Here is a 27,746-nt window from a genome sequence, read left to right as displayed (position 1 = left end):
CTGTAGGAGTGTGTGAATTAAGGAGCTGATCAGGCAGATATCAGCCAGAACTGAGTCGTTGATGGGCTACAGCTGCGGACTCGAAAACTGCATGCTCGTTGCCTGATCGCCACGATGCTCATGCTGCGCCTTTGGATATATTCGGCCATCATAACATCATAATGCCCCGGTTGGGCTGGAGAAGCACCCGTGCCTGTGCTGACTCCAGTCCGCGCAATCGTTGACGCTCTTGTGATGTACATGGTTATCAGATCACCATGGGCTATCAATGGTCTGTTTGGCGCGCGGCCAATCCCCCCGTCCGCTTCCATCAAGTGGCCGCTGCCTTCTTGGAAACCCCCGCATATCTAGTCTTTGGCCGTAATTAGAAACCACGACTCCTTCTCCTGATGCTGTGCTCCGATCTACGCTCCCGCTCGAAGCATCACAGCTACTCTTCTCCCACCCATTCCACGTTTTGCATTGTGAGTGGACACATCCCTGCCCTCTCTCATCTCCACTACTTGCGGTGCTTACTTCAGCGCTCTCCCCCGACCGCCAGGCTACATTGACTGACACTCTGGCCAGCAACCCGACTGCCTCAGACCGGAACTCTTCCGTGTATACTACACCGACAATACAGGCGCTATTTATTGAGGCTGCAATGTGATGGGAGAACACCAGGCTTCCAGACCAGCGGGATTGGTATACGTGGGAGCGAAACGATGGAGGGGAGCGAACGATGGAGGGGAGCTTTGTCGACCGGGACTCTCCAGCGGTCCTCAAAGCTTCCCGGAACCTTGGCCTTGCTACCTTGCTAGACGGAGAGCTCACCCGAGACTGCTTCAAAGAAAGGGGGCCCTATGCGTACTCGACATCGTATCCGATCACTGTGAATTTGATATCCGGTCAACAAGAGTTGGGATGAGCCAAACATGAACTGCACTGTCACACGCCCCATCTCAACTCGGAGACGATCAGTTGGCTGCAGTCCCACTTACGCTTATCGCTGCCTCTTGATAGCACAATGCGATCCCCATCGGCGAGATTACTTTTCTCCCCTTTGACAAGCCGTTTTTCATTCACCCATGTGCCATTCGAGCTGCATGTCCATTGGGAAGCCGTTGGGAAGCCGTTATCATGTGTGGTCAGAGGGTGGCTGAATCCAACTGCACGCGCTCGGGGTTTATAACCACAGCATTGTCGAGCTAGCCCACGGCGAGTGGCTCGGAGAGCCTCACCTCAAGTCCTGAATCCTCAGCGTTGGTGGGGTGCAGTCGTCGACATAAAACTTGCAGTGCGTGGCCGAGAGAACGAGCTCACCGACCCGAATGTCGCTTGCTGGATGCCGGCCCAACGATGTGACCTTATTACTGGTAAGGCTGCAGCTCGCTGTGTTGTCGTTGAGCGGCAACAGTCGCCAAGCCATGACCCTTCGTTTCTGCGGGCAGAAGGCAAATCGTATCAGAGCCACACGGACCAGACACCACATTGGCAATACAGGTCGTGGCTTGTGCGCTCATATCGCGTGTTTGGGCTTGTACATACCGGACCTATTTCTCGAAGGGATTGCGGGTCCGATGCTGACATCTTGCGTTTTGAGCCAATGCGTTCAAAAATGTAATCAAAGACTACGTCTGGCTGGCCGTCTGCATGAGGCACAAAAATAATAGAGGCATTGTCATTCAGCGATGCCACCACACAGCCATCCGTGAGTACAGCGGCCCATGACGAGCCGACTTCTGGCGAGATCGCGATGGAGCAGCGGCATCGGTATTGTACCTCTGACCACGCCGGCTGGAACAAGCGACACTCGAGCTCTGGCACACAGGATCGAAGAGGCTGTTAGTACCACAGGGCTCGCTCTGAAGGCACTTGGCGAGCCGCAAGAGCCTTCATCCACGACAGTAGCTGAGTTGGCTGAATATGAACTTTGGACGACTCACCCATGTATCAGGACGCATTCTTTCCCCTTTCCAACCAGCACTCTATTGACACGAACGCCGTTGGATGAATTGTCCTTGAGAATTATTTTATCATTGTTGTTGAAGATTTGACAATGCGACGCTGCGGTGCGTGGTGATATCAAGAGATGTCGGGTTAGATCATACGTGTCATTCAGAGAATCGTTTGGCTGAATCGGCGCCAGCATCAAGTACCAGCGCAGTGATGCCGAGCGACACCCGTACATGATACACGCTGATCCTTGAGCACAACATCCGAGGCTGAATCGCACCCGAACCATTGGCCGAGAGAGTAGTGAGGCGAGATAGAGTCAGCAACAGATACATCAAATAGCGAGTCGTGACGCATATCTGCGGCGTTGGAGCGTGCGCTATAGCTCCGTTCATGAGAGGCTGAGGGAACGAGCATATACCTTCGTGGCGCCCGATCAGGAGCGACTTTTTTGAAAAGTAGATTGGATATACACTGCTGCCCACGGGCCGAAAGACACCCCAGGCGGCCGAAGGAGTCTTGACCACATCCGAAGCCGAGGCAACCGCTGCTGCCGCCACTACTACTGCCGCCGCCGCTGTAGCTGTTGCTGTTGTTGTTGCTGTTGTTGTTGCTGTTGTTGTTGCTGTTGTTGTTGCTGTTGTTGTTGCTGTTGTTGTTGCTGCTGTTGTTGGCGTCGCCACCGCCGCCGACACCGTTGCTTTGACCACAGAGTCTGATGATATCTCGGCTATGGCGTCGGATAATCCGGTGGGCAGAGGGTGCTCACCAGCTACATCGCCAAAACAAACGTTCCGATGATGAGGTTGAATATTTAGCACGCGGACCAGCCGACTCGCAAGTCCATACCGGTATGGGCTTGCGATTGACAGAACCAAGTTCGGATTGACTCAGGCGACTTACCTGTTCCTTCTCGGGATAGGGCCGGTGCGTTTATAGACTTTGTTGGTCGAGCAAGAGCGGCTTGGATCAGTACGCCAAATAAAGTACCACCTTGGTTGCTTGAGCTGCCATCGTCACAGCGCATTGCGCACATGGCACCCCACCCGAGTGCAGTCCCTTCGAGCGTCTTCTTTTCATCGATCCACATTTACTGGATCGCACAATCAACTCGACAGCGCAGCGAACTACCTTTGTTACCCAGGCATGCTTCGAGAACTCTTCGAGGGTCAGTCTCTTGTTCGGATCGCGCTGGACAAGGTTCGTAATGAGGTCGCGAACTGCAACCCAATATACGAGTGTGGAAAGATACGACATTTCAGACCGCGTTTCTCATAGGGCGAGAACACCAGAGCCGCGCGATCACTCGCAGATCACGACCGCTTTATCATCAACAGTAGCCGCAGCGGCAGAAACGACCGGCACCTCTGCAATAGATCTGACTCTGTCAAGTAGAGCGCATCCACGGCATCTCACTTACGATCTGGTGGACTCTTGTCCCACGGCGGACCCGAGAACTCCAGGTCACAGCGCTCGATTTCGGAAAGGACTTCACCAAGAGACTTCTCTTCGAATGGCGTCTTGGCTGCGTTGCAATCGGAACACATCGGTCAGTGGCCGTGAATCACGAACGAATGAATGAAAGCGAAGCTCGATATACCTGAAATCATAAAGTATAATATAACACCGATACTGTAATAGTCTGCCCTCTCGTCATATGTTTGGCTGTTGAGCACTTCCGGCGCAATATACATTGGCGTGCCTTGAATACACCAGAGAAAATGCATCAGCTGTTACAAACTGGCTGTGATCGACGTCCATCGATGCAGCCATTGGTTCATCCACCGGCAGTGTGTAGGAGCTCGACATCCTATGCACATACATACCACACATGGTTTGAAGCATCTGCGTGCCGAGGGGCTTGGCAAGACTGGCGAACCCGGGGAAGACCGTCCGCAGTGACGTTAGCCGCAATGCTGGGGGGGGGGCACTGCGTATAGACTCCCTGATGCGTTTCAGTGAAAAATAACCAGGACACACGTACCCAAAGTCCACCAGTTTGAGAATCCGAGAGTTTGTGATCAGGATGTTGTCGGGCTTCAGGTCGCGGTGGACAATCCGATGACATTTTAAATACTGCCTCCCCCGCGAGCCAGCCAGCGAAGCATCAGTGTGATATTCGATTCAACTTTCAATACCCACTCTCAATTTGGATGCACATCCGAGTATGACGATGACATGTGCTCAATCCAGTTTGTCCACCAAGCTCTGATCATGCGAGTCTTACCTTTAGAATCTCAATCTACCAAGGCATCGCCCACACATTCATGCATTCATGTATTCCCATGGAGAGATCCGAAGAAAGGTAAAGGTGTTACGCGGCTCAGTTAGTCGATCGTGGCTTGCAATTATAAGGCTACTGGACGGTCGCGACAGTCGCTCGGCAGAGCCCGTACCATCTGTATGAAAAAGTACTGCGCTTCGTATTCCTCGAGCCCGTGGCGCTTGGTAACGTAGCTGTGCAGCTCGCCGCCGGACACCAGCTCCATCACAATAAACATGGTCTCTTCGCTGTTGAAACTCTCGATGAACTTGACAATATTAGGCTACATTTTTTGGGGGAGGGAGGGAGGGGAGGTGAAGAGTATAAGGAGCAAGTATCACGGCCAAAAAGCGGCTTGGCGTTGGTCAAGAGGACGAGATGGCAACAGACAAGCAAGTAAGCGAGAAACATGATGGCAGAGTGCAGAACACGGCTCGTACATGATCCATGGTCCTGAGAACTTCAACCTGCCAACGCAACGATAAGATGTCGTTGGAGTCAACGACGCGGGCTTCCAACAACGAGGTATTGTGACATATGGTGCATGTACGTGATCGTTCCGGAAAAATACCTCTCCGACAAGCGACGCCATCACGGTCGGATTCGATACGAAGCGACTGGTTTCTGTGCAGCGCGATTGACGCAAGCCAAAGGAATGGCATGATCAGCAACTTCCAGAGGCCACGAGTGTGCACGCCCTCCAGATTCGATTCATCGGATGCAACGGCGCTGCGTGCGTGTCGGCAGAGGAGCTTACTCGTCTTATAATTAGCTTACCAATGACCTTTGCTGCTCGACGCTCGCCGCTGGACTTGTCGATTGCCATCCATACGATGGAGAACGCGCCTCTGGACACATATTCACAGCCGCCGAGTCTATGTCAGCATGACGATGTACATCCATCTGCCAGAGGCTTGCACAATATCTTCAAGAAATCAACTGGTACCAAACGAGCGCTGAGGGGATGTCCGTACCTGCCGAGTTCGTGGCGCAATTCATACTTGTCAAAGAACGGTGAGCAGCTCTGGATTGTAGAGGAGAAGGCCGACTTTGATCTAAGTATTCTGGAGCAGAGAGTAGAGCCTCAAGCCAGGGACAGCATTTCTTGGCAAGTCGGCGATATGGAGGGCAACATCCAGAAGTGATGCTGCCATAGCCGGGGAGACCAACGAGGAATCGGATACGCTACATAGTTCCCGGGTGCGTCCTTGCGCTGGGTTTGAAATAAGAATGCTTTGGTGCAGAAGATTGTAGGCTTTGGATTCAGTTTCTTGGCTCTGGGCGCCTCGGGCAAGCTAGTGCCGGCCATCTGATGCAAATGCCCATGCAGGTGGTCAGACACATTGGTTGATAACCTTACTCAAAGCCTTCTTCTTCCCGTTCTGGTTTCGCAGCTCGAACGATATCTCGTCGCCATGGATCAGGATGGTCCGGACGCCTGCGAAGACAAGATCGACACCACAATTGCGATTAGTCTTTCCTCGGACGATGCAGTTGGCGTCACCCCCCCCCTCGTTCTCTCCGAGGTAAATGAAAGGCAGGCTCCGGTCTCTCTCATCTCTGCAACAGAGTCGGCACCTCGTCCCAGCTTCTTGTCGTTGATGAACTGTCGAGGATGGTGAGGAGCCATGAAAGAAGAGCAGGCGGGATGATTGAGCAATCTGCATCAGCGGATACGTTGATATACATGGCATTGGCGATGCTTTCGCGAGCAGAAGGGCAAGAACATACCGTGCCGTTTGTAGACAGATCCTCGATCATGATGGTGGCATCGTCGTCGTAGCTGTCATCGTGCAACTTGGAATGTGATTGAATGGCAAGTTCCAGGGCTGTGAGGACGCACAGTATCATCCTAATGCCTGTGCCTCAGCCTCAGCAACACACGCAACTGGATATCTGTCCGCTGGACAGAGACTCCTAGTCGCCGAGCGCCGTATCATCATCGTTGTCGTTGTCGTTGTCGCCGTCGCCGTCGCCGTGTCGCTTACCTTGAAGATCCGTGCATGCTGGACAGATCCACATAGAAATAGAGGTGTCAGCGTAGCGATCCAAATCGCAGGTTCAGAGGATCTTGAGACCAGTCCTGAGCCGCCATCGGCTGCTGTAGAGATCCCCAGCCATAGGGCCTCGTTGGGCGAGTATGCCGTCGTTTGTCGCCTTGCCTGGCCCGAAGAGCTGGCACCACAGCAGGGAGCACAGGGATTGGGCTCCAGTGCCGAGCTGGTCGGCATCACCTACCTCGCCAGAGATAACCGGCTCGGTCAGACGATAATCGCAGCGCAGATGGCGACCGATGGTGTAGCTGTCTTGATCGGGGTGCAAGTTCAGAATATCTATCACAAAGACGGCGCAAGAAGGATGGAGCGGGCCCCCCGATCGTCAGCATGGATGAATGGCAGACGACAGGAGAGGGCTTGGACGAGTTGGGGGGGGGATCAGCAGGTATTCGTCCGCCGGTGCGTTCGTATGTCAGTCCGTCAAACTATCCATCGATCGCCCCCCCCCCACTCATTCGTCCATCTGCAGCAGAAGACCAGTCTGACCATATTCAGAGCTGAAAGGAACGAGGCGGCCCCAGGAGGGCTCCTGCGGTATTTGCGAAAGGGGCTCCTGTTCCTGCGTTTGCGTCCCCTTGTATTGAGAGCTGTTCATAGATGGAGTGTGGCGGCGATGTGGTGAAGTTGGGTTGCCGGGGGTGGACTGGGTGCGAGATCGGCAGGGGTGGATCTGGAGAATCAGAACTTAGAGCACGGATCGGCACGACAGGTTGGTGCGCTCGATTTCAGCGCTTGGGCCAGCCAGACTTTCGGGCGGGAGTCGGTGGCCGGTTCAGGGACAGATGGACAGGAGGGACGAGCGGGGCATCCAGACGGCGAAGCACTTGTTGGTGATCAAGTACAGCGTTTCCAAAATGAAATGGGACACCCCGTTGAGCCATGGCAGTGGTTTTTGCTGTGACCTGAATACACAGATCCACTCATTGCAATCATGGCCAAACACAGCACCCTCGATTTCCGCATCGCTGCACTGCGACCGGTGGTGTTCACTCGGAGGCTGCCAAAGTGATATGTTATATTTCGTATGGCATAGCTAGACGCATGCCATCGCATACTACGCTGACAATGGGTTGTGGGCAGGTGTCCCATTTCATTTTGGAAACGCTGTAAAGCGTGCTGAGCACATTCTCGCTGATGTGGTTTATGACAAACGCCGACGGCTGTTGGGTTTGGCTCCGGCCCTCGCTGTCGAATGAGTGCGTCGCTGATGAAAACAGTCGAAACCCACCCAGTGCAATGTGCCACGTTCGCTCGAGTGGCTCTGAGAGCAGCTCGTATGCACTTTCGAACAGCAACGCAGGGACAGAGCCATGACAGGGCGAATCATGACAAGTGAGCTATGAACAGAACAAGACGACACAGTCCAACAATTCAAGATCAGGTGTTGATGGATGTGCACGACATCAAGTGGCCAATACAATCTCAGTCCCCTTTCGATGGCCAGAATGCGCGGCCCCACGTCTCGAGAGTTTACGGCTGCCAGTATGATCCGGTCAGCATGTGTATTCAGATCAAGAAGCCATGGGCATCGTCCTCGCACATCGCTCTTCCATCTTCTCACGATCCAAAAAACAAAGAACTCGAAGACTGGTTATCGGGTTGACGACAGGCATCGTGGGCCGGAGGAAGCGTCAGGAAGCAATGGTCCGGGATCAAGCGAATGCTTGGCCGGAGGACGTCCCGGCCGCGTTGCCCGAAAAGACTTGGTAGATAAGCCCGAGGTTGAGGGCGGTGATGATCACGGCAATGGCAATCGACGCCACCGACATCAGTGGCGAGTTCTGGAAGCTTTCTTCGGCGACGGCTGTCTCGACGTCGCCGTCATCTGCAAAGGCAGGTCGGCAAAAGCAGCACAGAGTCAGTGCTTGGCCGATGACAATCCAGGGTGCGTAACAACGAGCACCCGTCTCAAATCAAACGGTCACGCATTCGAATAGCGCCATTCAGTTGACGAACGACATCGCTTGGGTGCTGGCAACTTGGACTCAAGCGGACGGAGGAGTCACAAAGACGCAGCGATGAAACCTACCAGAGCTATACTGCACCCGCATCATCGATTTGCTGTTGGTAAAGACGACCAGGGGCCAGACGGCAAACGGCAGTTGGAGACTGAGCACCACCTGGCTGGCGATCAGCAGCTGGTTGATGCCGGCCGAGCCCTTCCACAGGGTTACGACCATGGCCGGGACAATGGCAAGGAGCCGGGTAATCAGTCGACGGGCCCAGGGCGAGACCCGGAAGTGCGACCCGAGAAAGCCCTCCATGATGATCTGGCCGGTCATGGTCCCGGTTATGGTGGAGCTTTGCCCAGAGATCAGCAGCGCAACGCCAAACGCCGTCCCGGCGACAGGACCCAGGAACTTGGTGATGAGGTGGAAGGCGTCCTGGAGATCGGCAACGTCCTTTTCGTTGTTCTTGTAGAAGGATGCAGCCGACACAATCAAGATCGAGGCATTGATGGCGAGGGCAAAGGTCAGGGCCACGGTCGAGTCGATGTTGGTGAGATGCAGGGTCTTGCGAATGATGGCAGCACGGCACAGAGGCTGCAGGCCGACTTTGTCTCCGTCCGTGTGCTCGTCAGGCTCGGGAGAGGCCTCGACTTCACGGATCTCGCCCAAAGCGTCCGAGTCTCTCGACGACCGGTAGCGGACCAGATGCGAATGGAGATAGAGGTTGTGCGGCATGACCTGGCGAAACGAGTAGGTTAGTGCATTTGTGGATGGGCGCTAGAATGCATCGTGACGGAGCGGACAGCACCGCCGTGGACCAATTGCGACGGTAGTCGCTGGATGGGTGGTGCTGGATAGAGGACGCTCGATTGATGCTCGATTGATGCTCTATTGACGCTTACAGTAGCTCCGAGAATGCCCATGGCGACGTACAGCGATCCTGGCTTGGTCCAGATTTCCCAGGAGGGCATGAATCCGGCTGCAACGAGACCCCAGTCCGGGCGGCTCAGGGCGACGAGGTAGCCAAAGCACCCGGCAACAGCCGCCACCAGCACGATAATGGCGGCTTCGAACCACTGCATATGCTCGGTTCTCCATGCAGCCAGAATCACGAGGACGTCGAGGGCGGTGATCAGGATGCCGACAGGTAGTGGGATCGAGAAGAGTATGTTGAGGGCGATGGCCGAGCCAATGACCTCGGCAAGATCGCAAGCCATGATGGCGAGCTCGCAGAGGATGTAAAAGAACAGCGTGACTGGGAAGGAGAAGCGCTTGCGACAGGCCGACGCCAGATCCATTCCGGTAACGACGCCGAGCCGGATGCAGAGAGACTGCAGCAAGACCGCCATAAAGTTGGACACCAGGATGACGATGAGCAGCGAATAGTTGAACTGTGACCCGGCTGGGGGGAGGTCGTCGTCGTAGAGTCGTGGCCAGCAGAGCCAAGACGAGATGGAGCGGGGTGTTAGAGCAAGAGGATACGGCAAGTCGCCAACGAAAGCAGTTGGAGCCGATGCTCATCTGTGCATTGAGAAGGACGGCAGCTCCCTCGATCGGAACCTGGTCACCGCTGGAGCAGCCGCTCTCTGGATCCGGGTGTCGGTGCCATGCGGCATCGACATGGCAACGGACGGTTTGGGAGGCAGCGGCGCAAAGACCCCCAGGCGAATGCGGATCTGGCGATGCCGAAATCGGGATCTGGGTTCGAAAGCGCATAGACAGGCAGTGACTCACCAGCCAGATCGGTGGCCCAGTTCCCGGGATCGAGATAGCCAATGGCCACCATATAGCCGGGGCCAATGAACTTGAGAAGGCTCTTGAGGCCCTTCCAGGACTCACGCAGCGCATGGACGTGCTGGGATGGAATCAGGGGCTGTCGTTCGTGAGGCCGGTCGTGGGAAGGAGGGCTGGCTCGGATGCGGAAGGGCGCCAGCAGCCGCCGAAACAGCGACGGAGCAGATGCGGATGTTCGGTGAGGAGACAACGGCGTTGAGCCGTAACCAGAGGGCCGAGTTGGGGAGCTGGGCATTGCGGAAGAGAGCGAGGCAGAGGCAGAGGCTGCCCGGAGGAGGGCGCAGACCGGATTGTTGATGTGCTTGGAGGCCGGAGAACACGGGAAGGACGTCCGGCTGATGTTGGGAGGTCACACGGGGCAGCAAGCGATCGCTGGCCAATCCATCCGGAGAGAGGGTTCGCAGACAAACCAGCACCAGCTCGTCGGTGCACGGCGGTGGCGACGATAGTTACATCCAGGGAGGTAGCCCGGGGTGCTTGTCAAGATCTGGCTGTGGATCTGGCTGTGGATCTGGTTGTGGATCTGGGTGTGGATCTGGACATGAGGCAATGGCGGATCCAGATTGCCTTTGGCGCCTCCATGAATATGCAGCATCTCAATCGGTCATATCTACCGCCTATGCGGTGAAAAGCTGTTGAGACGACATGCACAATCCAAGCCCGGCCCATGCCGCTCGTTCCTAGCCGTCTCGCGCACCCTGTCGATCGGTGGCCAAGCTCAAGACCACCAAACGGCCCAGTCAGGCCCGCGACGGAGAACGACGACGGAGAACGACGACGGAGAACAGCGACGGAGACTGCGGAGGCCCAAGCAGCCCCGAGCGAGCAGCGCGGGTGCGTCCAGAGGACAAGACGCCCGGCACTGGCGGTGTGAGAGAACGGGGCTCAAGCGGACGATCTGGACAGGGCCGCCTTGAAGAGAAAAGGGTTTGGCAAGCCAGGCCATCCGTTCCCGCATTGCCGCAAACAGAGATATGACGGTGAACCGACGCCAATATGGCCGGGCAGAGTGATAGGGACCGAGGGCGACTGGGCTGAATGACATCGCGGGTTGATTGGCCGCGATGGAGTGCGATCTATTCGATGGAACTGAATGCCCTCGGCAATCTGATACCCAGCAGCTGGTCTGCGAGTGGTTGGAGGGTAGCCTACGAATGGCCCTGTGCAGCGCCTCGGAGGGTCGTCGATACAGACGAGTGCAGATGGCCTCAGATAGTCACAGATGGCCATCGATTGCTCGCATATCTCCGCGTGCGTGTATCCCCGGATCTCAGCCGGACCTGGGCGCACGCCAGCGGCTCGCTGATGATGGAGATGCTCGCTCGGTCTGTCTCGGCGCCGAAGATGGCCCGGACGGAGCGCAGATATCACTATCAATTTTTTCCGGCCCCCTCGCGGCTGCTCATCTCGAATATGAATACACGCTGTAGACCAAGATGCAGCAAAAGTTGGAATCCGGCCATGGTCGGTTGACGGCATTTGGTATCACCTTGAGCCGATTGACGGTGGTGGTGGGCAATTGGTGTGGAGGAATGACCAATTGTATCATTGTTGGAAGCTCCACTCCGATTGCGGACAAGAACCACCACCATCTGAATCTCTCTGGTTGGAAACCTAGTCAAGCGTGGCTGTGTGTCAGCGAGATGACATGATCGTTTGGCTATCAGGCAAGACTCACCTTGACAAGATGTCTTCCCACGACTGATTGAGCGAGCGATGCGTTTCTGGATCTGAATCAAGGACGCCACTGCACAGTATCTCTGCCAGCCCAAATGCGCTGGATTTGAGGAGATTCTTTCTTCCCCAAGGGCAGAACCAGCCATCGTCGCTATTTTCACGCCAGATGGCTCCCCGCAAGCGAAAGACATCACCCAGGCGACCAAGTGGATCCAGAGCACCCACAAGAACCTTGGTCTGCAGCAATGGATGAGCACCACACCAAGTCCCAAGATCCCCGGGATAGCCCCCTTCCTGCGATACATTCGCCATGTGTTCGATGGAGACATGCTGGACAAACAGCTGTACTTCAGCCTGACCTGGCGACGGCGATTCAAACGGCTTGATCTCCACAGCAAGCGACAGCGCACCGTCCACGAGATGTGCAAGCAAGTCATCGACCAGGCACCAAGGGAGACCGAAGTGGTGATTGCCTTTGGGAATGCCTCCTGGAAGCAAGGGAAGGGATACGCATCCAGTCCCAGGAGACTCAGGTTCGCCAAGTACTTTGAGCAGTTCCACCACCACCAGAGACGACCACCAGACCGATCCGTCTCCAAGATCCATGTGTGCTCGGTGAACGAGTTCAACACATCCCAGGTGTGCTCACATTGTCGGGAAGCCAAGCGACTCGAGAAGGTCGAGCATCTTGATATCGAGAAACCACACTTTGTCCGGAGTTGTGCAAGCTGCCATACGCTGTGGGATCGAGACATCAATGCAGCCAGGAATATGATCTCGGTATGCCAGTCGATCATCGCCACAGGAGATCGACCGGGTGTATTCAAGACTGTGCTTCCCAAACCAATCAAAACCACTCGATTGCCAACGAAGACAGGAGTGCAATGCCATGGCCTACCCGCTGGGCCTACAAGTCAGTCAGCGGGTTTCAGAAGCCAGAAAGTGACTGTCCCGTTTCTTTCTGGATAGACTGTAAGTATCTTGTTCCTTGAGTATTTCCACAGTGGATGCCGGGTCGCCCATATTCTGGGCAGTCCACTTCGGGGTTGCCATCCCTCTTGGGATGGTCGATGGGAGGTGGTTAACTCCCTTGTGCAATGTGTGTGTGTGCTGATGTGTGTGTGTGCTGATGTGTGTGTGTGCCGGCGAGAGGCTTCTCGCCTTCCCTCGGGGGTCTCTCGCCAGAGACTGCTCTTCTCGCCGACCGAGGTGGCTCCGAGAGCGTGTTTTTTCGTTCTCGCTCATTTTTTAACATGAAATTTTTTCATAGTGTATGCCGACGAGAGGGGGTCACAGCCGGCCACCGGCGCAGGGGTGCTGGGCGGACTGCAGCGGCAAGCGAGATATTTGTCTCCACATGCGGTTGTTTGGCCCCCGCCATTCACAGGCGTGCCTGCACACCATACCGCAGCGGCGTGTATCCCTGACTCGTCCGATCTTTGCAGGTGTCATTGGAGCAGCGGGTACTCGGCAAGCAGAGGACGTCCCACGCATTGGTCAGCGGCCGTGGGAACACCCCAGGCGACGGTTTTGTCACGGCTGATTAACGAAGAGCGATGGCTGCGGGACAGCCAGCGCAGGCAGAGGCAAAGAAGAGGGTGTGTGAGAGAGGGAGAGAGTGTGCGTGAGAGGAAGAGTGTGTGCAAGAAAGGAAAAAAAAAGTACCTATTATCAATCATCCAGGTGCGGCAACGAGCCGAGACCACCACCAGCGTTGGCTTTTGGCTGACAGCAGAAAGGCACAGCGACTCGTGGCACTCGGCCACAGACAAGGGGGCGGCCAATAGGCCAATAGGACCATTGGGTGGTTGAATCGTGGGTGGTTGAATCGTGGGTGGTTGGATCGCTGCAGAGTCAATTGGGCGGACGATCAACTTGATCCATCTGCAACCAACACCAACACCATGCTAATACCACACCAACATGCTAATACCATGCTAATACCATCAGCTCGTCACCACACCAACACCACACCAACACCACACCAACACCACACCACCGCCCTCCCCTCCAACGGCCGCTCTCCCCACCGGCGGGGCACGAGTGTCCGCCAGGCACGCCGGGCCCCTGTCGATCGTTCTCGCCTTGTCCGCCGCGGCCTCCTCCCCACTGGCGGACCCGTCCTTGGGCCCGTCCTCGTCCAGGCCTCGCTGCTCGGGATTCTCGCGGCGGTCTGGCCGGCTCTGTCCGCATTTGCCCAACTCTGTCCACCATCGACCTTTGCTCGCCATCGATACTCGTCCATCCATCGATACTCGTTCATCGACACTCGTCCATCGGCTCGTCCATCGATCCTCGTCCATCGCTGCGTCGCTTGCCTCTGTCGTCCCCTGGCCTGCCCCTGCCGCACCGGTACATGTCAGACCTCGTTGCATGATTCCCTGCATCAACCCCCGTCTCAGCTTAGTCTCGCCCTCATCTCCGCGGCCTTCCCTCCCTCCCTCCTCCTCTGGATCTGGCTTGCCCTTGCCTGTCTGCTTGCGTCCCAGCCATCCAGCTTGCCCTGCCGTCGATCCCTTAGATCTGCTCACTGCCCAGCCCATCTCGGCAACCACACCAAAACTCACTTCATCCCAGCTGACCCTTGGCCTTCTCGCCTCTCCGGCCCCTTCCGTCTTGGATCAGCCCACCCGCCTGCCCATCCAGCCCCGACCACCGTCGCCCTTGCTCGCCAGCATGCCTCCGAACGTCTGTGCCGTCCCGAGTGTTACGAGTCATGTGGATCAACCCGGCGCCCATATCATCTCGAATGAACCGTCGGAACAGGATCTTGCTCAACTGATCCAGGGTGTTGTCGTTCAAGTTGAGGTGAGTCTCGCTTGATCAATTACAAAACCAGGCTCCATCGAGCTGGAAGGCACACTTGCCACCAATCACGCCTGTCTTCATGGCTCCGTGACTCCCTGGCGTGGCTCCTTCGACCGCTGTTCTTGCCAGGATCTGGCAGTCATTGCTCATGCCCAGCATATCCATTCTTGCCGAAATAGAGCTGCTCGAACATCACCCAGCCCTCCGATCAGCCCCTGTATATCAGTATCTCGATCGCCGGCATCTTGCTTTCATCGACTCCTGGATTTGAGGCAAGTCTATTGCTGCCCAACTTTGTCAACATATTGCCGTCCGATCCTTGTCCGGCGCCTTGCCTTCCAGCCAATCATCTGGATCGGACACTATCGGACAGTCCGACGCTGCTGGCAGACCTTGGATAGTCCAAAGGACGACATTGATGTGCAAGGGCTTTGTTCCCGCCAGCGATCAGTTGCTCAGAGCCGCGATCACTGATCTGTCGCTCGTTTTCTACTATGGCATCGTTTGCTCCTCCAGGACTCGCCCCAGACACTCAAGCAGTTTCGATTCTCAGAGATCCGTCGCTACTCTCGCAGTCGCCGACGCCGTGCCTTCAGTTTCTCCGTTTTCAACCACTATGGCGACCTCGAGGACTATGTCGTTTCCTCACACCAGGTACTTGCTCGACCCTGCTCAGCCTCGGTTCGCCTGCTGTGCACATACCACTTCCCACTATGACCATGGCACCAATCAAATACTCTGTGCCCTTTCCTCCCAAGTACGACGCTCTCTTTGAAATGATGGGCAAATGCATCAATCGTATCAGCCAGAGCAATCGCCCCCATCGTCCCGGCAGCCCTGACCCCGACCTCGGCAACCATGGCATCGCGACTTCTGTGGATCCAATGAACATATCTCGAGATGACTCGGCCGCGCCCTTGGCCGGCAGACTCACGCGAAGGCCCAGCATTCCCCAGTTCCTATGCAAGGCGTCCTCATCGAGCACCCCCAACCTCAAGGGCATATATGAGTCTAGCGGGACCACACCCTTGTCCAAAGGACTTCGTAGCCCTTACTCCGAAGGGCCGGCCTTGCTCAGGAAACCCTCCCAGACCTTTGCGCAATCGGGTGTATCACTTAGATCGAGATCGGCAAAGTCCAACGGCGAGCTGCCCCTGCAGCCTGGCCTTATCCGATCCACCACGATGGGTTCGTCATCACTCCGACCCGCCACCTCCGCACTCCATGGACTGGGCATGACGGGTACGAGATCGCTCAGATCCAGGATAGGGTTGCCCTTCATCTTTTCAGAATCGTCTGCCCACCAGTACTCCGAAACGCCCACGTCGCTTCGTGACCTTGAACCGCCCGCCCGGCATTTGAACGGACTTGCGTCCATCCGATCGACACACAAGAAGAACTACGATGGAAACAACATCAAGGGTGTCATCCGAAACATATTCACACCCTGGGCGCGAGCCTGCCAACACGAGGATGCGTTTGCTCAGCCCATGTCCGGTAGGTATCCAACGTTGATGATGTCGATGTCGATGTCGATGTCGATGTCGATGTCGATGTCGATGTCGATGCGGATGTCAATGTCCGAGAAGCATGTCTGTATGAAGGCTTAACTCACGTCTCACCGATCATCGCGTTTCCTGGATCCAGCCGACGATCCACATCACCTGAACGACGACTGTTTGCAGCCCGAGCTGATGCCCATGGACAGGGCCTGTGAGCTTTGGTCCTCTGAAGGTATATTCTTGGTGCTCATAAAACGCGATACTGGGGCGTCCGGTGCGTCGTCAGGACGGGGCAGGTCATCACTTCCGTAGCTGACTGTGTCGGCACTCGACTCTCTCCTCAATCGTACCCAGGCTCCCTCTCTGATCGACAGAACCGAGAGCTGGCCAAGTCGTTTTTGTTTGCCCATCGCGCTTTCATCGACACTCGCGATCTCTTGCAGGTTTTGATGAGGCATCAAACCAAATCGCAGAATCGCCGCTTCTCATTCTTCACGATGATGACTCAAACCAGAAAGTCGCCCTACTACGAGTTCCTGGTCGAGTGGGTCAGTATGCGGTCGATATCGTGGCACATGGCTGTTTGAGAGAATAGCTTTGATCGAGCCCATGCCGTCGGTTGATTGCCATCGTGGCACAACCACGATCGGCATGAGCATAGTGGTGATGTGTACATTGCAATTAACATCCCTTTGCCCCGGCGATACTTTTGCAACCGTTTTAGATCATATCTTATCCGCTGGACTTTATCTCGGAAGACTCCAAGAATATCCTCGACACACTGCATCTTAGCATCGATCTCACCAGAGACAACAGAGAAGCAAGTGTCCTCAGGGAGATACTGACAAAGCAGGTATGCAAGCACAAGTCTGATCCGACTGAGCACATGCAATCGGTAGGCTCGGATCAACCAGTCCACTCTTTCGACAGCTCTGAGTGGCACGACAAAACCTCGTCATTTGACCCTAATTTTTCTTGTTGTCCTCGTTTCCCTTGGCTGTTTTGCCTACAGCGGGCATCCTGGAGGAAGGCGCACGAGAAAATCGGCAAGATGCAGCCCTCCATGACTCCTCTTGCCTACCGGAAGTATATCTGCGAGTTTGATATCACCCAGATCAACCCCACCCATATAGCCGCCCAGTTGACGCTGGGTAAGTACCGCGCTGTCTTTGAGGATGGAAAGAGTGTGGCCGCTGAGCATATCTCCCAAACAATCCATCGTCCTGCACCAGCACTCGCCCCGACTCATCCACCGATGCTTTCATTTTGGCACATGTGCTAGTCGACTGGCGTTTCTTCTCGGCAGTCACACCCGATGCTGTCGCCTCGCACCTGTGGCCATCCAGAACCGCCAACGCAGAGGCCAGACAGGAGTCGCTTCTGGCCCTCATCCGCCGATGCAACACCGTACGTAGCTTGCCTGTGTCGCAAGCACTCGTTGGGTCGTGTGCGCAGATGACCAGCTGGTGATGTTGGCGGGCCCATTTCTAACCACCGCTTCGACTATGCTGCGGCAAACATGCTCGCTTTCGCCCTAGATCTCGTACTGGGTGTGCACCGTGGTGTGCTCTTACGAGCATGCCAAGAAGCGAGCTGAAGTCATTGACCTGTTCGTTCGAGTCGCCAAAGTAAGTCCTGGCTGGCTGTCTCACGTTCAGGCCGTCGCTTGTGGCCGTCCCCCACGCCCTGGATCGATTGCGAGTTGCCGCTCTGCGGTCGCAGCTCCCGGGAGCCTCACACTCGTCCGTTCTTCCGCCCCCACCCCAACCCCCAAACAGCATTGCAAAGAGCTCAGCAACTTCTACTCGGCCATGGTAAGTCTCGTTGTGTCCTGCACATGCGCGCGGCGTGTCGTGTGAGTGGGGGTTTTCTCCGGGTCCCTGGCCATGCGGCCGTGACTCATTTGCCGTCACCGTCCTGTGAACCTGCGGATCGCAGGCAATCTTTTCCGGTCTGAGCAACCAAGCCGTTGCGCGCCTCAAGAAAACACAAGAGGTAGGCTATGCGGCACAGCCCCCCCCCATCCCTGCCGCCAGAGCAACACAAAGGGGGAGTGCGGCAAGCACGAGAATAGGACAGACAGCGGCCATCGGGAGCCATCGGGAGCCATCGGGAGCCATCGGGAGCCATCGGGAGCCATCGGGAGCCGCTGTGGGCCACTCCTTAACGCATGCTTCGGGTCCCTGTTTAGCTGCTTTCCAAAAAGGCTCGCCGAGACTTGGAGCTTCTCGGCAAGGACTTCTCATACGAGCACAACCACAAAGTCACCCGGGCACTCGAGAACGCGGCAATCAACGAAAAGGTATTGTTTGCGCAGCACTCGCTGCCCAACGAGGCATGTTGGTCCTCGGCGACTGTGGGTTTGACCCTTACCATTCGACGTCTCCACCAGAAACCCATGATTCCGCTCATTATGCTTATCATGAAAGACCTGACGGCCTTGAGAGAGCGCAACGACGCCATCGGGACGAACGAGCAAATCAACATTGGCAAGCTCCGCAGTCTGTACCGACGCCTTTCTGTGATCGAGGACCTCAAAGAGTAAGATTCGCATCGCCAGCGGGGCTGCTGCTACCGCTCGGACTCGATGACGCACCATTGTCATGACTGACGTCGCCGCAAGAGCTCAGGAGCTGCTCTAACTTTACTGCTTCTTTGAACCAGCCGCCCATACACTACTCTCGAAGTGAGCAACATTCCCGTCGCAGGCACCCGCATCAGTCTCTACGACTACTGCCACGTTCTTCCAAGTTTGTCCGGCCCAGACATAGACCGTCTCTCTCACGCTGTCGAACCCCCCAACCACCGCATTGGCTGTTCTGAAGTGCCCCTGGCCCGCAAGGACAGTATTGGCTCGGCCTCGATCGTGATCCCCATCGGGAGCCCTGACGATGCTCGCATTCGCCCCGCGCCGTCAATCGACAAGCTCTCGACCAACTGGGATGCAGCATCGATTAGCATCAGCCTGGCCGATGCGCAGCCGCCCCGGTCGCATTTCCTGAACCATGCAGGCGGCATAGAAGGTCGGTTGATAAGCCGCATGCGCAAGAAGCAGTCCATCTCAACAATCAACTCGGCTCTGGTCGACCTGATTGAGGACATGGAGTCGCACGAAGACCCCAGGCATATCACCGGGTCTGAGCCCAGCACCTTGGCTTCCCCGGTTCCTCCGCCAAGATTGCATCCTAGCCCTCAGCCCCCGAATCCACCCCATCGTGGACTGTCGCCTCCAAGTTCCTTTGGGCATGGTTGCTAGATCAAGGCACAGGAACAGCGGCCTGGCGTTGCATCGTTCCTGGAACCCCCGTTCGAACCCGAGATCCTCCACTAGATATCCTCGGCACAAGTGCGCTGTAGGTTTGCTGATCTGTCTTTCCGATTCTACTCCCTCTCCTGCTCGAGTGCATGAAGCATTTCGCCCTGTGTCAGTCCACGCACTGTACACTTATTCACCTGTGTGCATCTGGCTCTACCATGCAGTGCCATCACCTTTGTAGCTCCGTGTTGCCTTCTTTTATATTCTCGGCTTTTTCTCTGCTTGACCACTGCTTCATTCCGGCGGGCCGTGCAACGACCGAGCATTGCGAGCCCAATGCAATGTCCAAGCCGCTGCCGCCTGATATACGTCAGCTTTCCTCCCTTTCTCCTCCTTATTGGCACTTTGCTTGATTTGGGGCTGTCTGATTTTTGGTCTGAAACCTTGTTTGTGTTCCCCCCCCTCCTTCTTCATGCCCGTCCTCTCCATCTTGGCACTCTTCAACTTTGCGGCTGAGTCTTGAATCACCGCTGCTGCTGTTTCAACTATTCCAACTATTCCATCGGTTCATCACTGACAGCCGCGCCTGCATCACAATCGTGCTGGCGTTTGGTGGTATCGCTCTCCCCCTTTTTCGTTCCTGCACAGACATATTTTACCTCACTGATTTCCATGCGTCTATCTCGCCTTCAATCCCTCTTTACATTTCACCGTTTTTCGATTGTTTCATACTTTACACGATGCCCTCTACTTTGGAACTGCATGACACCCAGGATATTCCTTCCGTGGATGATACTTGTCGCGAAGACAACAGACTCTCGGGGCTCCCGACCCCGCCTTGTTTTCTACTTTTGGCCTTTCCGTTATCCCTCGCATTTACCCTTGCGCCGTGGCGGCGTCGCGAAATGTACGCTATATCGTGCCTGGAAGCGCATGTACATTGCTACAATATTCAAATCTGCATTATAACCAAGCGTCCATATCTGGAGAGCAGCGGGGGCGGCCAAACTGCGCGAGCCGAGTCGACTTGTTCTCTGAACTGGATGCTGAGAGGGAAGTCGGAGAGCCGGGCTCTTGGGAGCTGCTGGATTGCCGCGGCGCAGCACAAAACCAGGGCTGATTGCGCAGCACAAAGCCGGGATGAATTGAGTCGCACGAACTCGCTGAAACAGCGGGTGGGCCAAGCCTGGTGTGGATGTACCACCTTTCGATCCCTTGTTCTCTGTGTGTTTATGAGCCGAGAGATGATTGGCAATCCCTCGGAAAGAGACGGACTTTTGACCTTCGGGTCAGACTCAACACATCGTTGAAGGCTTCACCTGGCCTCCTTCGGGAGGCCATCTTTCAACAACCAATTTTTTCTTCCTCCCTTCCAATAGAAACCTCTCTCTCTCCCTTGGCCGGCTCACTTGACAGCAAGTGTGTGTGCAGACGGACCTCCGCTTTTACAGTTGTTCCATTAAAATATGATACACCTGGCTTTTTGGTCATTGATCAAATGCTTTGATTATCAAATACCATCGCGCACTGGCCATGCCCATTCTGTGATGCGGTGCTACTGTCATCCATAGCCTGAGAAAAGCTGCCTCCATATTCGGTGTGTCCACGAGCACTATTCACCGCCGGCACTCCGAGACCAGTGTGCAGGTCGATTGTGGAGACCAGAGAGCGGCCGGTGTTCTTCACTCGGAGGTGATCTGTTTTATTGCATATGGCTTAGCTTGACGCAAGCCATCACATGCTACATGTTCATGGAAGCCGGTATGCTGTCCCGTTGTTTTCTGAGTAAATTGTAATGTCATGGGGGTGATTCGCTCCGTGGCCGCAGCTTACAGCGAGCTGGGCTCGTCGGCAGGAGCCGAACTCTTGTTGCGTCGTCGTCTCGCCTCGATAAACTCATCGGCCTTGCCCTTGTTATCAGCCATGTCTGCCGGGCTGTCGGTGGCCGTAGTGGCTGCACCAGCGACCGAGCCCGCAGCAGACTCGTCGCCGCCAAGCTTGACTCCAACCTTGGCCAAGACATAGAGCGGCAGCTGCACCAAGGCGGTATCGCGGATGGAGGGAAAGTCGACCTTGGTGATGTGGTCAAAGGTGGCGCCGCTCTGGGTCGAGGCTTGGGCCGCCTGGACGGCCGAGAGGCCTTTCTTAAAGTCCTTCTTGTTGAGACCCTTGGTGTCGGTGCCCATCTTGGAGAGATGCTTCTTCATCTGTGTGTACGACAGACCCTCGAGGCGCTGCAGCTCCTGCTTCCGGAACGAGACCTCCTGGTAGTAGTAGTAGACCTTGGTGATGTACTGGACAATCGAGATGCCCGAGATGGCAAGGAGCGAGAGCGTGACGAATCCGGGCTTCCAGTGGTTGTAGTAGTATCCGGTGCCTCTCCAGGTCGGGAAGCCCTTCTGGAGATAGCGGTCATAGCGCTCGCGCTCCTCCGAGTCCTTGAGGGTGCTCGCGATCGACGTCAGGAGCTCATAGAGCTTCCGATCCTCTTCCGAAGGGTTCTTGTCCGGGTGGATCCCGAGCGAGATCTTGCGATAGGCCTTGCCGATCTCGGAGGGCTTGGCATCGGGCTTAATCTGAAGGACATTGTAGAATGTAGCAGTCTTGCCCTTGAGCGCAACAAGGCGATCGTTCTGGCTCCGATCCGCCATGGAGGTGGAGAGTTGCCATTGCGAGAATGCCGTTGACGATGGCGGCGGCGACGAATCGATGGTGCAAGCGATGAGCTGTTAGCGATTCTTGCGGGCTTTGAGGTCGTCGGTACAGCTGCATCGGCCAACAAGCCAGAAGTAGTTCCACGCTAGATGTCCGCGGTGGTCGGCTGGTCGCTTGAGCATTTTTGTTTGGACATCGTCGCCGGCATCGCCAACAACCGGAGCCAGACCACAGACGGCTCGATGTTGGCCGGCCAACTACGACCACCACGACCACGAGCGACACAGCCGCCAAGCCGAGCGACAATACGCACCAGATCAAACAGCTTGTAGTCCTCGGAGTCGAACGCAACGGCAATCGACAGAACCGACAGCAGCAGCACGGCTGCAAACAGGGCCTTCTTCAGATTCATCCTCGCCAAGCGTCCTTTGATGCAGCACGGCTGGAGGGCAGAGGCGGGCGATGGGCTTGCAGACCTGCGTTGGCCAAATGCGATTGGAGCGACGAAGGCTGCTCGGTCATGTGATGGCCTCGGTGCCTGCGCCACAGCCAGTCCAGCCTGCCGGCACAAGCACCACCCGGCCGGATGCCCGGCGGCAGAGCCCTCAGCGATGCCGGGTTGCGCTGGTGCAGAAGCGGCAAACACAACTGTAGACTCACACGGGAGCTTTCAAAATAATCCCCGGACACTGTGCTGCATTCATTGGCGAGTCAAAGGCCCAGAGCAACTACTCCTGTACGCCCAGGACCGCAACCATGCCTGCGATCAGCGGTGGCAAGTAACAGCAGTACAAGAATCCCCACACCCACGACCCAAAGAACAGGCTGGATTCAACAAGACGCCGGGTCTCTGTCTCGGCCCCGTGTCGGCCCACCAGCGCCGTAGCAACAAGCGCCAGGCCTGAAGGCGACACCACAACCAGCAGCACCCACTTGAGGGCCGAGCCGAGCCACTGGACCAAGCTGGCTTTGGGGCTCACAGGTTGGACTAGTCCAAACACAGGCACAGCAAACAGTGCCAGGGCGATCGAGAGCGACGGGTTCAGCGTCGCAATCGTGAGCAAGGAAATCGACAGCAGCAGGCTCGCCAGGCTTGATAGGACGTAGTAATCAACCGTCAGCGACAGTCTCACGGCCGCACTTGCCACGATCATGATCGCAGCTGGAGCAGCGTACGTCGCCAGATACTCCTGGAAACAAGGATAAGAGCAAAAGTATGAAATCGTCCGACGGCCACACCACCGCGTTAGTAACACCAGTGCCAAGCAACCACGTCCGAAAGAGCCCTCCGACCGAGTCAGACATCACAGCCACAGGTCATGGCATCTCCCTGACTGCATGCTCGTTAAGATTGTCCAGCGCATATCGCCGTTGATCGAACGGACCAAAATACTTACCCCGGCGTCTTGGAGCTGATTCGAAAGGAAGTAGCAGAGCGCCCCGGCAAGATAACACACCACAAGGACGGCCACAGGCTCGCGCAGATGGCGATTTGCGCTCGACGATAGCGAGAGGCCGCGAGGACGGATGCAGAACGGGCCCACCACGGAGGGCTCAGAAGGAGGGCTTTGAGCGGGGTTGTATCCGCCAGACCTCCACCACATGGACAGCGCGTGCAATACAAGCGGCGAGGATAGCAGGATGATAGGACCAATGTAGATGGGCAGAGGGATGAAGTGGGTTGCATCGGGCATGATGTAGAACCAATACGAGTGATGGAGCTGCTCCAGCAAGTTGTTGAAGGACCGAGCTGTTTGCTCGATGAGTCTGTGGCCAGCAAATTGAGCGGGTCAGCTTGCGCATGGAGACTTTCAGCACGATTCAGGGACCGCTGGGCATGCCGTGGGTCTCTCGGCACCAAGCGAAATCCAAATGCAGCTCACAAACCCTTGCTGTCTTTGGTGACCTACCCAAGCACCTTCAGCGGACTGACGGTAGCAGCGTGGCCTGTTCGGAGTCCTGCAATCGTTATGGCCTCAATCTTGTACGTCGTGTAGAGCGCATGTTCGGCACTGGGATATCCAAACGCCTGGCGCTTCATATACAGCAGGATGGCCTTGAGATAAAACAGGTAGCGATCCGTGGCGGTGTTCTGGTAGCCTCGAGCGGTTTCGCCGTCGTAGAGATGAACGCTGATCTGGTCCACCCCAGCAACGACGCCCGTCGTAAAGACGACGTCCAGATTGCAGAGTTGGCCGTTGACGCCATCTGTGCGGCCCATAAAGTACCACGACTTGTCAGGACATTGGTCGGGTGTACCTCTACGCACCCGGATATCTGGGAGCAAGCGAACTTACCGGGCAACAGTCCGATCGAGTCATAATCGTCCAGCCCGTCAAACTCGATATTGATAGCTTGCTGAATCGCTCCGCCGCGCATTCGGAGGCTTTCGTAGCGGCGCACGGGATCTGGTATGGTTGCGATGTTATGCGATGCACAGCAGAGTAAGACGGTGTTTCACGACCATGATGACAACGCTGGCCAACATTGACCCGCAGAGATCGAGCTCGCGGGCCCGCCAGAGGCGTACCAGCCTGTACAATGTCGATGCCGTGGTAGGCTCGTAGCCATGCATCGGTTCCAAAGAGATGGCTGTCTGGGAATAGCAAAATCAGATCCTTTGCCCAGTAGCTGCCCTCTGGAACAGAGGAGATGTGTTAGCCATGGGCACGCCGTATCATCCGTGAAGTAGCACCACATTCAGGTATCTGGAATGCTTCAGGACAGCCCACCGCATCCATCAGACTCATCATGCCTGCCACGATCCAGCGGTACCCCACTCAGTGATATGGGATCCGTATGGCGAGCACAGGGCCGCACGATCTGTCAGCGTACCGCGAGCAAGCTTTGCAAATGCCAAGAGAGTGGCGATTCCGTTCTGGTTGTCTGTAAACGAGTCAAGACATTGAGCATCACCACCGCCAGCCACAGTCCACTCGCCGCCGATTCCATCGATCCCCCCCCCCAGCGAGAGTCCGAGAGCCGGATACAGGCTCCGCGAACTTACACTGCCCATGTCGGTCTATCCATGGCGCCGAGAGAAGAATTGACTCGGATCCATCTGCTCGAGGGGCGCGAACAATTCCAAAGGCGTTGACGCCGCTGGCGATGGTCTGGTGGACACAGCGCCGGCATCTTCAGTTTCTCGGGCAGATGGCCACGCCGACCTTCCCCCACAACTCGTCCAGAAGACTGTGGCAGCCGGTGGTGTGTTTGGTCCAGCAGGGCATACCTGGTTGGCCAGGCCAAAAACTTCAAATCGCTGAGTATCAGCGTCGAGGCCGAGAGACTCGAGCTCCTCCTTGAGGAAAAGAGCACGTCTGTTTGTGATGTGGAGCAACATGGTTGAAAGTACGCCGCGGCAGCGGGCAGGATTAGAAGCCTGGGCCATATGCCACCAGCTCCCGGTTCAGCGAGTTCTGTAACAGATGCCTACTCGAGCGATGATTGAGGATACAGCCGGGCAAACGAGTCGATCTGGGTCTTCTTGGTGTTCTGGTGGACAATGTGGCTCCACTCAGAGAGCTTTGACGTCTGAGCCCAGGGAGATTCAACACGGGCTTTAACAACACTGGAGCATCAGAGTGCGACGCCCTCCTCCAGACCGACTTCCCAACCTCATACCTGTCCGGGCAGTAGTGCATTCTCATCGATGAAGGCCTCCTTGTGCAGCTCGGTAAACGGCAGGGCGAGCAGAGCAGCAAGCCCAAGCCAATAGAGCGCCCAACTTGAATCCGTTCGGAGCGGAGGCGATGCGGCAAGAACGCAGCGTTAGCATCCGGACAGCATGTGTCTAGATCCAGCTTCCAGGGCTCCGAAGGAGCAGATGCCTGCCATTAGCACAGGACATACCCGTATCGCGACGACAGCGATTGGAACTTGGCCCCAATGACCCGTCGGCGGTGTGTTCGAGAGAGCAACGAAGGCACTGCCTTGGTTGTGTTGCCTGCAGCCATGGTGCTGTGTGCGAGACCGGGGCAGATAGGCTGTGCTTGGCGTGACGGCCTGTGACGAGGATCGCTAAGCCTGCGTCGATGGTCCTGGTCGAGCAGTGCTCTGCTTGGTCGGACCAGATCAGATTCAAGCCGAGGAAGGGCAGGGCGGCGAAAGACCTTGGGCTGGCAGCAACTGCCTGCGCTGATTGGCCAGCGGAATGACAGGGGGCAGGCATGCAAAATCGGCTCGCTGGCGGCATCACCTCCAACACAAACGGAGGGAGCTCGAGCTCGATGAATGCACTTGGGCTCAACGAATGCGCTTTGACTCTCCGTGCTGGATATTCCCCAACACGAATCAACCGGATCGTGAGGGATGCATGCGTCGCCTATGGACAGTCGCTTCGGACAGCCGCTACGGACAGGGTAGTCGCGGGAAGCCATCAAGGGATGCTCAGTCGGGACACTCGGTAATCACCAAGTCCATCCAGCCCAGGCAAATCGCTCGAAAGCACCGCAAGCGGCACTAGTCGGGTCTCGGAGATGATCAAATATTTCAGCGCCGCCATTATCGGCATGGCTTCGAGTGAGACCAGTCTGGTGCATCGCGCAATCTTGGAGTACTGGAGCCTCGTGAGCTCAGGAGGTCAGCTTTCAAGCGTCGAAATTGAGAGCCCGCTGATTGCCAGGTCGACCAACCACGGAGAGGCCCGTATGCTGCGAAGCAAAGTCAATCCAGGTCAGCTCTCGATGCTCAATCTGTGCAGGAGCGGAAGTGCCGCAGGCAAGCCTGCCCATGGCCATATCCTGCGCATCGCCTGTTTTCCTGCATCGATTTGGCTGGCAATCGAGCTGGCAGCGATCGGCCACCATCCCAGTCTCCCATCTCCCACAGACCCATAGCCGCCCAAAATGAACCGAAACGCAAGCTTTTGGGACGACCGGTTCGAGCACTCGGCCGATCTCGCCTACGGAGCACTCCCCAACAAGTTCTTGGTCGAGACAAGCCATCACCTCAAACCGGGCTCCAAGATTCTCTCGCTCGGCGAAGGAGAGGGTCGAAACGCCATCTATCTCGCACAACAGAGCCACTTGGTCCACTGCGTCGATTTTTCCAGGGTCGGTCTTGACAAGGCAGCCAGCTGGGCCAAGCAGCTCGGCCTGTCGGCGCAAATCAGCACCGAGGTCGCTGACGTCGCAAGCTACAAGATTCACGAGGATGCCTGGGACGCCGTCATTCTGTTCTGGTGCCATTTGCCGACCCAAGTCCAGAAGGATGTCCATCGCAGGATGGTCAAGGGCTTGAAAGCCGACGGGTTGGTTATCCTGGAGGTCTACAGCCCCAAGAACGTTGGCCGAGGCACCGGCGGCCCTGAAACGGCAGAACGATGCACCGACATCGACAATCTGCGCGAGGGCTTCGCAGGCCTTGCAATCGAGCGTCTGGAAGAGAGCGAGCATATGATTTCCGAGGGACAGTTTCACCAAGGCCTATCGGTCAGTGTCCGGCTCCTGGCCCGAAACGACCATGGTCACTCCACCCAATGCCCTCAAGACTGACAAGCCGCTTGTGTGGATGGACCACCATGCCTTCTGATCCCATAAGCGCCCCGTTGTACCCAGTATTCGGAATATATTTTCTGTCGAGTATGCTCGAGGGGGGCACAGGCATCCATATGCTCTAAATACAGAGCAGCAAACCAGCGTCGCCAAGTACAGAGCTGCGCTGGGTAAGTCGCTCGCCGTTCGTGCAGATTGATTTTGCCTGGGATCTGTAGCGACTGGGCAGCGTCGATCGGCACAGAACCTGCAGTGGGAGGGCTTAACTTTCTTCGAGGGGTTATATTCACATCACATAAGGCGGATTTCAATAGACAGTTACAAGAGGTAGGCGGGCAGCGACAAAGTAGGAGGA

General features: G+C 56.2%; 8 protein-coding genes across 8 annotated transcripts; 2 read left to right on the top strand and 6 right to left on the bottom strand.

Moving 5' to 3' along the window:
- Positions 1–840: 840 nt before the first annotated feature.
- Positions 841–1,569, bottom strand: BJ171DRAFT_471309 (SMAD/FHA domain-containing protein; the record flags this gene model as incomplete). Its single annotated transcript, XM_053108603.1, has 4 exons — positions 841–869; positions 981–1,081; positions 1,221–1,420; positions 1,528–1,569. The coding sequence occupies 4 exons, from the start codon at positions 1,567–1,569 to the stop codon at positions 841–843; spliced, it is 372 nt and encodes a 123-aa protein (XP_052971062.1).
- On the bottom strand, positions 1,365–7,092 carry BJ171DRAFT_172602 (kinase-like domain-containing protein). Its single transcript, XM_053105978.1, has 25 exons — positions 6,742–7,092; positions 6,437–6,531; positions 6,187–6,204; positions 5,930–5,995; positions 5,777–5,804; positions 5,559–5,636; positions 5,388–5,431; positions 5,173–5,222; positions 4,976–5,046; positions 4,770–4,822; positions 4,639–4,665; positions 4,332–4,481; positions 4,163–4,177; positions 3,920–4,011; positions 3,762–3,805; positions 3,536–3,637; positions 3,356–3,460; positions 3,067–3,155; positions 2,839–2,875; positions 2,357–2,707; positions 2,169–2,204; positions 1,926–2,046; positions 1,762–1,797; positions 1,528–1,628; positions 1,365–1,420 (listed from the first exon to the last, which is right to left on the bottom strand). The coding sequence occupies exons 1-24, from the start codon at positions 6,848–6,850 to the stop codon at positions 1,604–1,606; spliced, it is 1,842 nt and encodes a 613-aa protein (XP_052971061.1). The 5' UTR covers positions 6,851–7,092; the 3' UTR covers positions 1,365–1,420; positions 1,528–1,603.
- Positions 7,093–7,882: 790 nt separating this feature from the next.
- Positions 7,883–10,449, bottom strand: BJ171DRAFT_172562 (natural resistance-associated macrophage protein-domain-containing protein). Its single transcript, XM_053105977.1, has 4 exons — positions 9,939–10,449; positions 9,107–9,606; positions 8,285–8,942; positions 7,883–8,080 (listed from the first exon to the last, which is right to left on the bottom strand). The coding sequence occupies exons 1-4, from the start codon at positions 10,231–10,233 to the stop codon at positions 7,908–7,910; spliced, it is 1,626 nt and encodes a 541-aa protein (XP_052971060.1). The 5' UTR covers positions 10,234–10,449; the 3' UTR covers positions 7,883–7,907.
- Positions 10,450–13,621: 3,172 nt separating this feature from the next.
- BJ171DRAFT_471305 (uncharacterized protein) lies at positions 13,622–14,648 on the bottom strand (the record flags this gene model as incomplete). Its single annotated transcript, XM_053108602.1, has 3 exons — positions 13,622–14,205; positions 14,258–14,493; positions 14,539–14,648. The coding sequence occupies 3 exons, from the start codon at positions 14,646–14,648 to the stop codon at positions 13,622–13,624; spliced, it is 930 nt and encodes a 309-aa protein (XP_052971059.1).
- A 2,098-nt stretch (positions 14,649–16,746) lies between these two features.
- On the top strand, positions 16,747–19,577 carry BJ171DRAFT_172535 (ras guanine nucleotide exchange factor domain-containing protein). Its single transcript, XM_053105976.1, has 9 exons — positions 16,747–16,834; positions 16,998–17,136; positions 17,268–17,392; positions 17,524–17,613; positions 17,764–17,799; positions 17,924–17,980; positions 18,177–18,287; positions 18,378–18,526; positions 18,650–19,577. Exons 2-9 carry the CDS (start codon positions 17,037–17,039, stop codon positions 19,239–19,241), a joined length of 1,260 nt encoding a protein of 419 aa, XP_052971058.1. The 5' UTR covers positions 16,747–16,834; positions 16,998–17,036; the 3' UTR covers positions 19,242–19,577.
- Positions 19,578–20,895: 1,318 nt separating this feature from the next.
- Positions 20,896–22,375, bottom strand: BJ171DRAFT_488011 (uncharacterized protein). Its single transcript, XM_053109341.1, has 2 exons — positions 22,210–22,375; positions 20,896–21,874 (listed from the first exon to the last, which is right to left on the bottom strand). The coding sequence occupies exons 1-2, from the start codon at positions 22,306–22,308 to the stop codon at positions 21,071–21,073; spliced, it is 903 nt and encodes a 300-aa protein (XP_052971057.1). The 5' UTR covers positions 22,309–22,375; the 3' UTR covers positions 20,896–21,070.
- A 196-nt stretch (positions 22,376–22,571) lies between these two features.
- On the bottom strand, positions 22,572–25,995 carry BJ171DRAFT_488010 (Gaa1-like protein). Its single transcript, XM_053109340.1, has 11 exons — positions 25,749–25,995; positions 25,521–25,623; positions 25,333–25,430; positions 25,129–25,216; positions 24,904–25,009; positions 24,732–24,782; positions 24,427–24,534; positions 24,194–24,304; positions 23,807–24,104; positions 23,294–23,663; positions 22,572–23,086 (listed from the first exon to the last, which is right to left on the bottom strand). Exons 1-11 carry the CDS (start codon positions 25,850–25,852, stop codon positions 22,625–22,627), a joined length of 1,899 nt encoding a protein of 632 aa, XP_052971056.1. The 5' UTR covers positions 25,853–25,995; the 3' UTR covers positions 22,572–22,624.
- Positions 25,996–26,743: 748 nt separating this feature from the next.
- On the top strand, positions 26,744–27,391 carry BJ171DRAFT_577327 (methyltransferase type 12; the record flags this gene model as incomplete). The annotated part of the gene is made up of 1 exon (XM_053113804.1): positions 26,744–27,391. The coding sequence occupies one exon, from the start codon at positions 26,744–26,746 to the stop codon at positions 27,389–27,391; it is 648 nt and encodes a 215-aa protein (XP_052971055.1).
- Positions 27,392–27,746: the final 355 nt, after the last annotated feature.

The sequence above is a fragment of the Polychytrium aggregatum genome, assembly GCF_025602895.1.
Source record: "Polychytrium aggregatum strain JEL109 chromosome Unknown BJ171scaffold_3, whole genome shotgun sequence".
In the NCBI taxonomy this organism is placed as follows: domain Eukaryota; kingdom Fungi; phylum Chytridiomycota; class Chytridiomycetes; order Polychytriales; genus Polychytrium; species Polychytrium aggregatum.
This window is presented reverse-complemented; position numbering and strand designations above follow the sequence as displayed.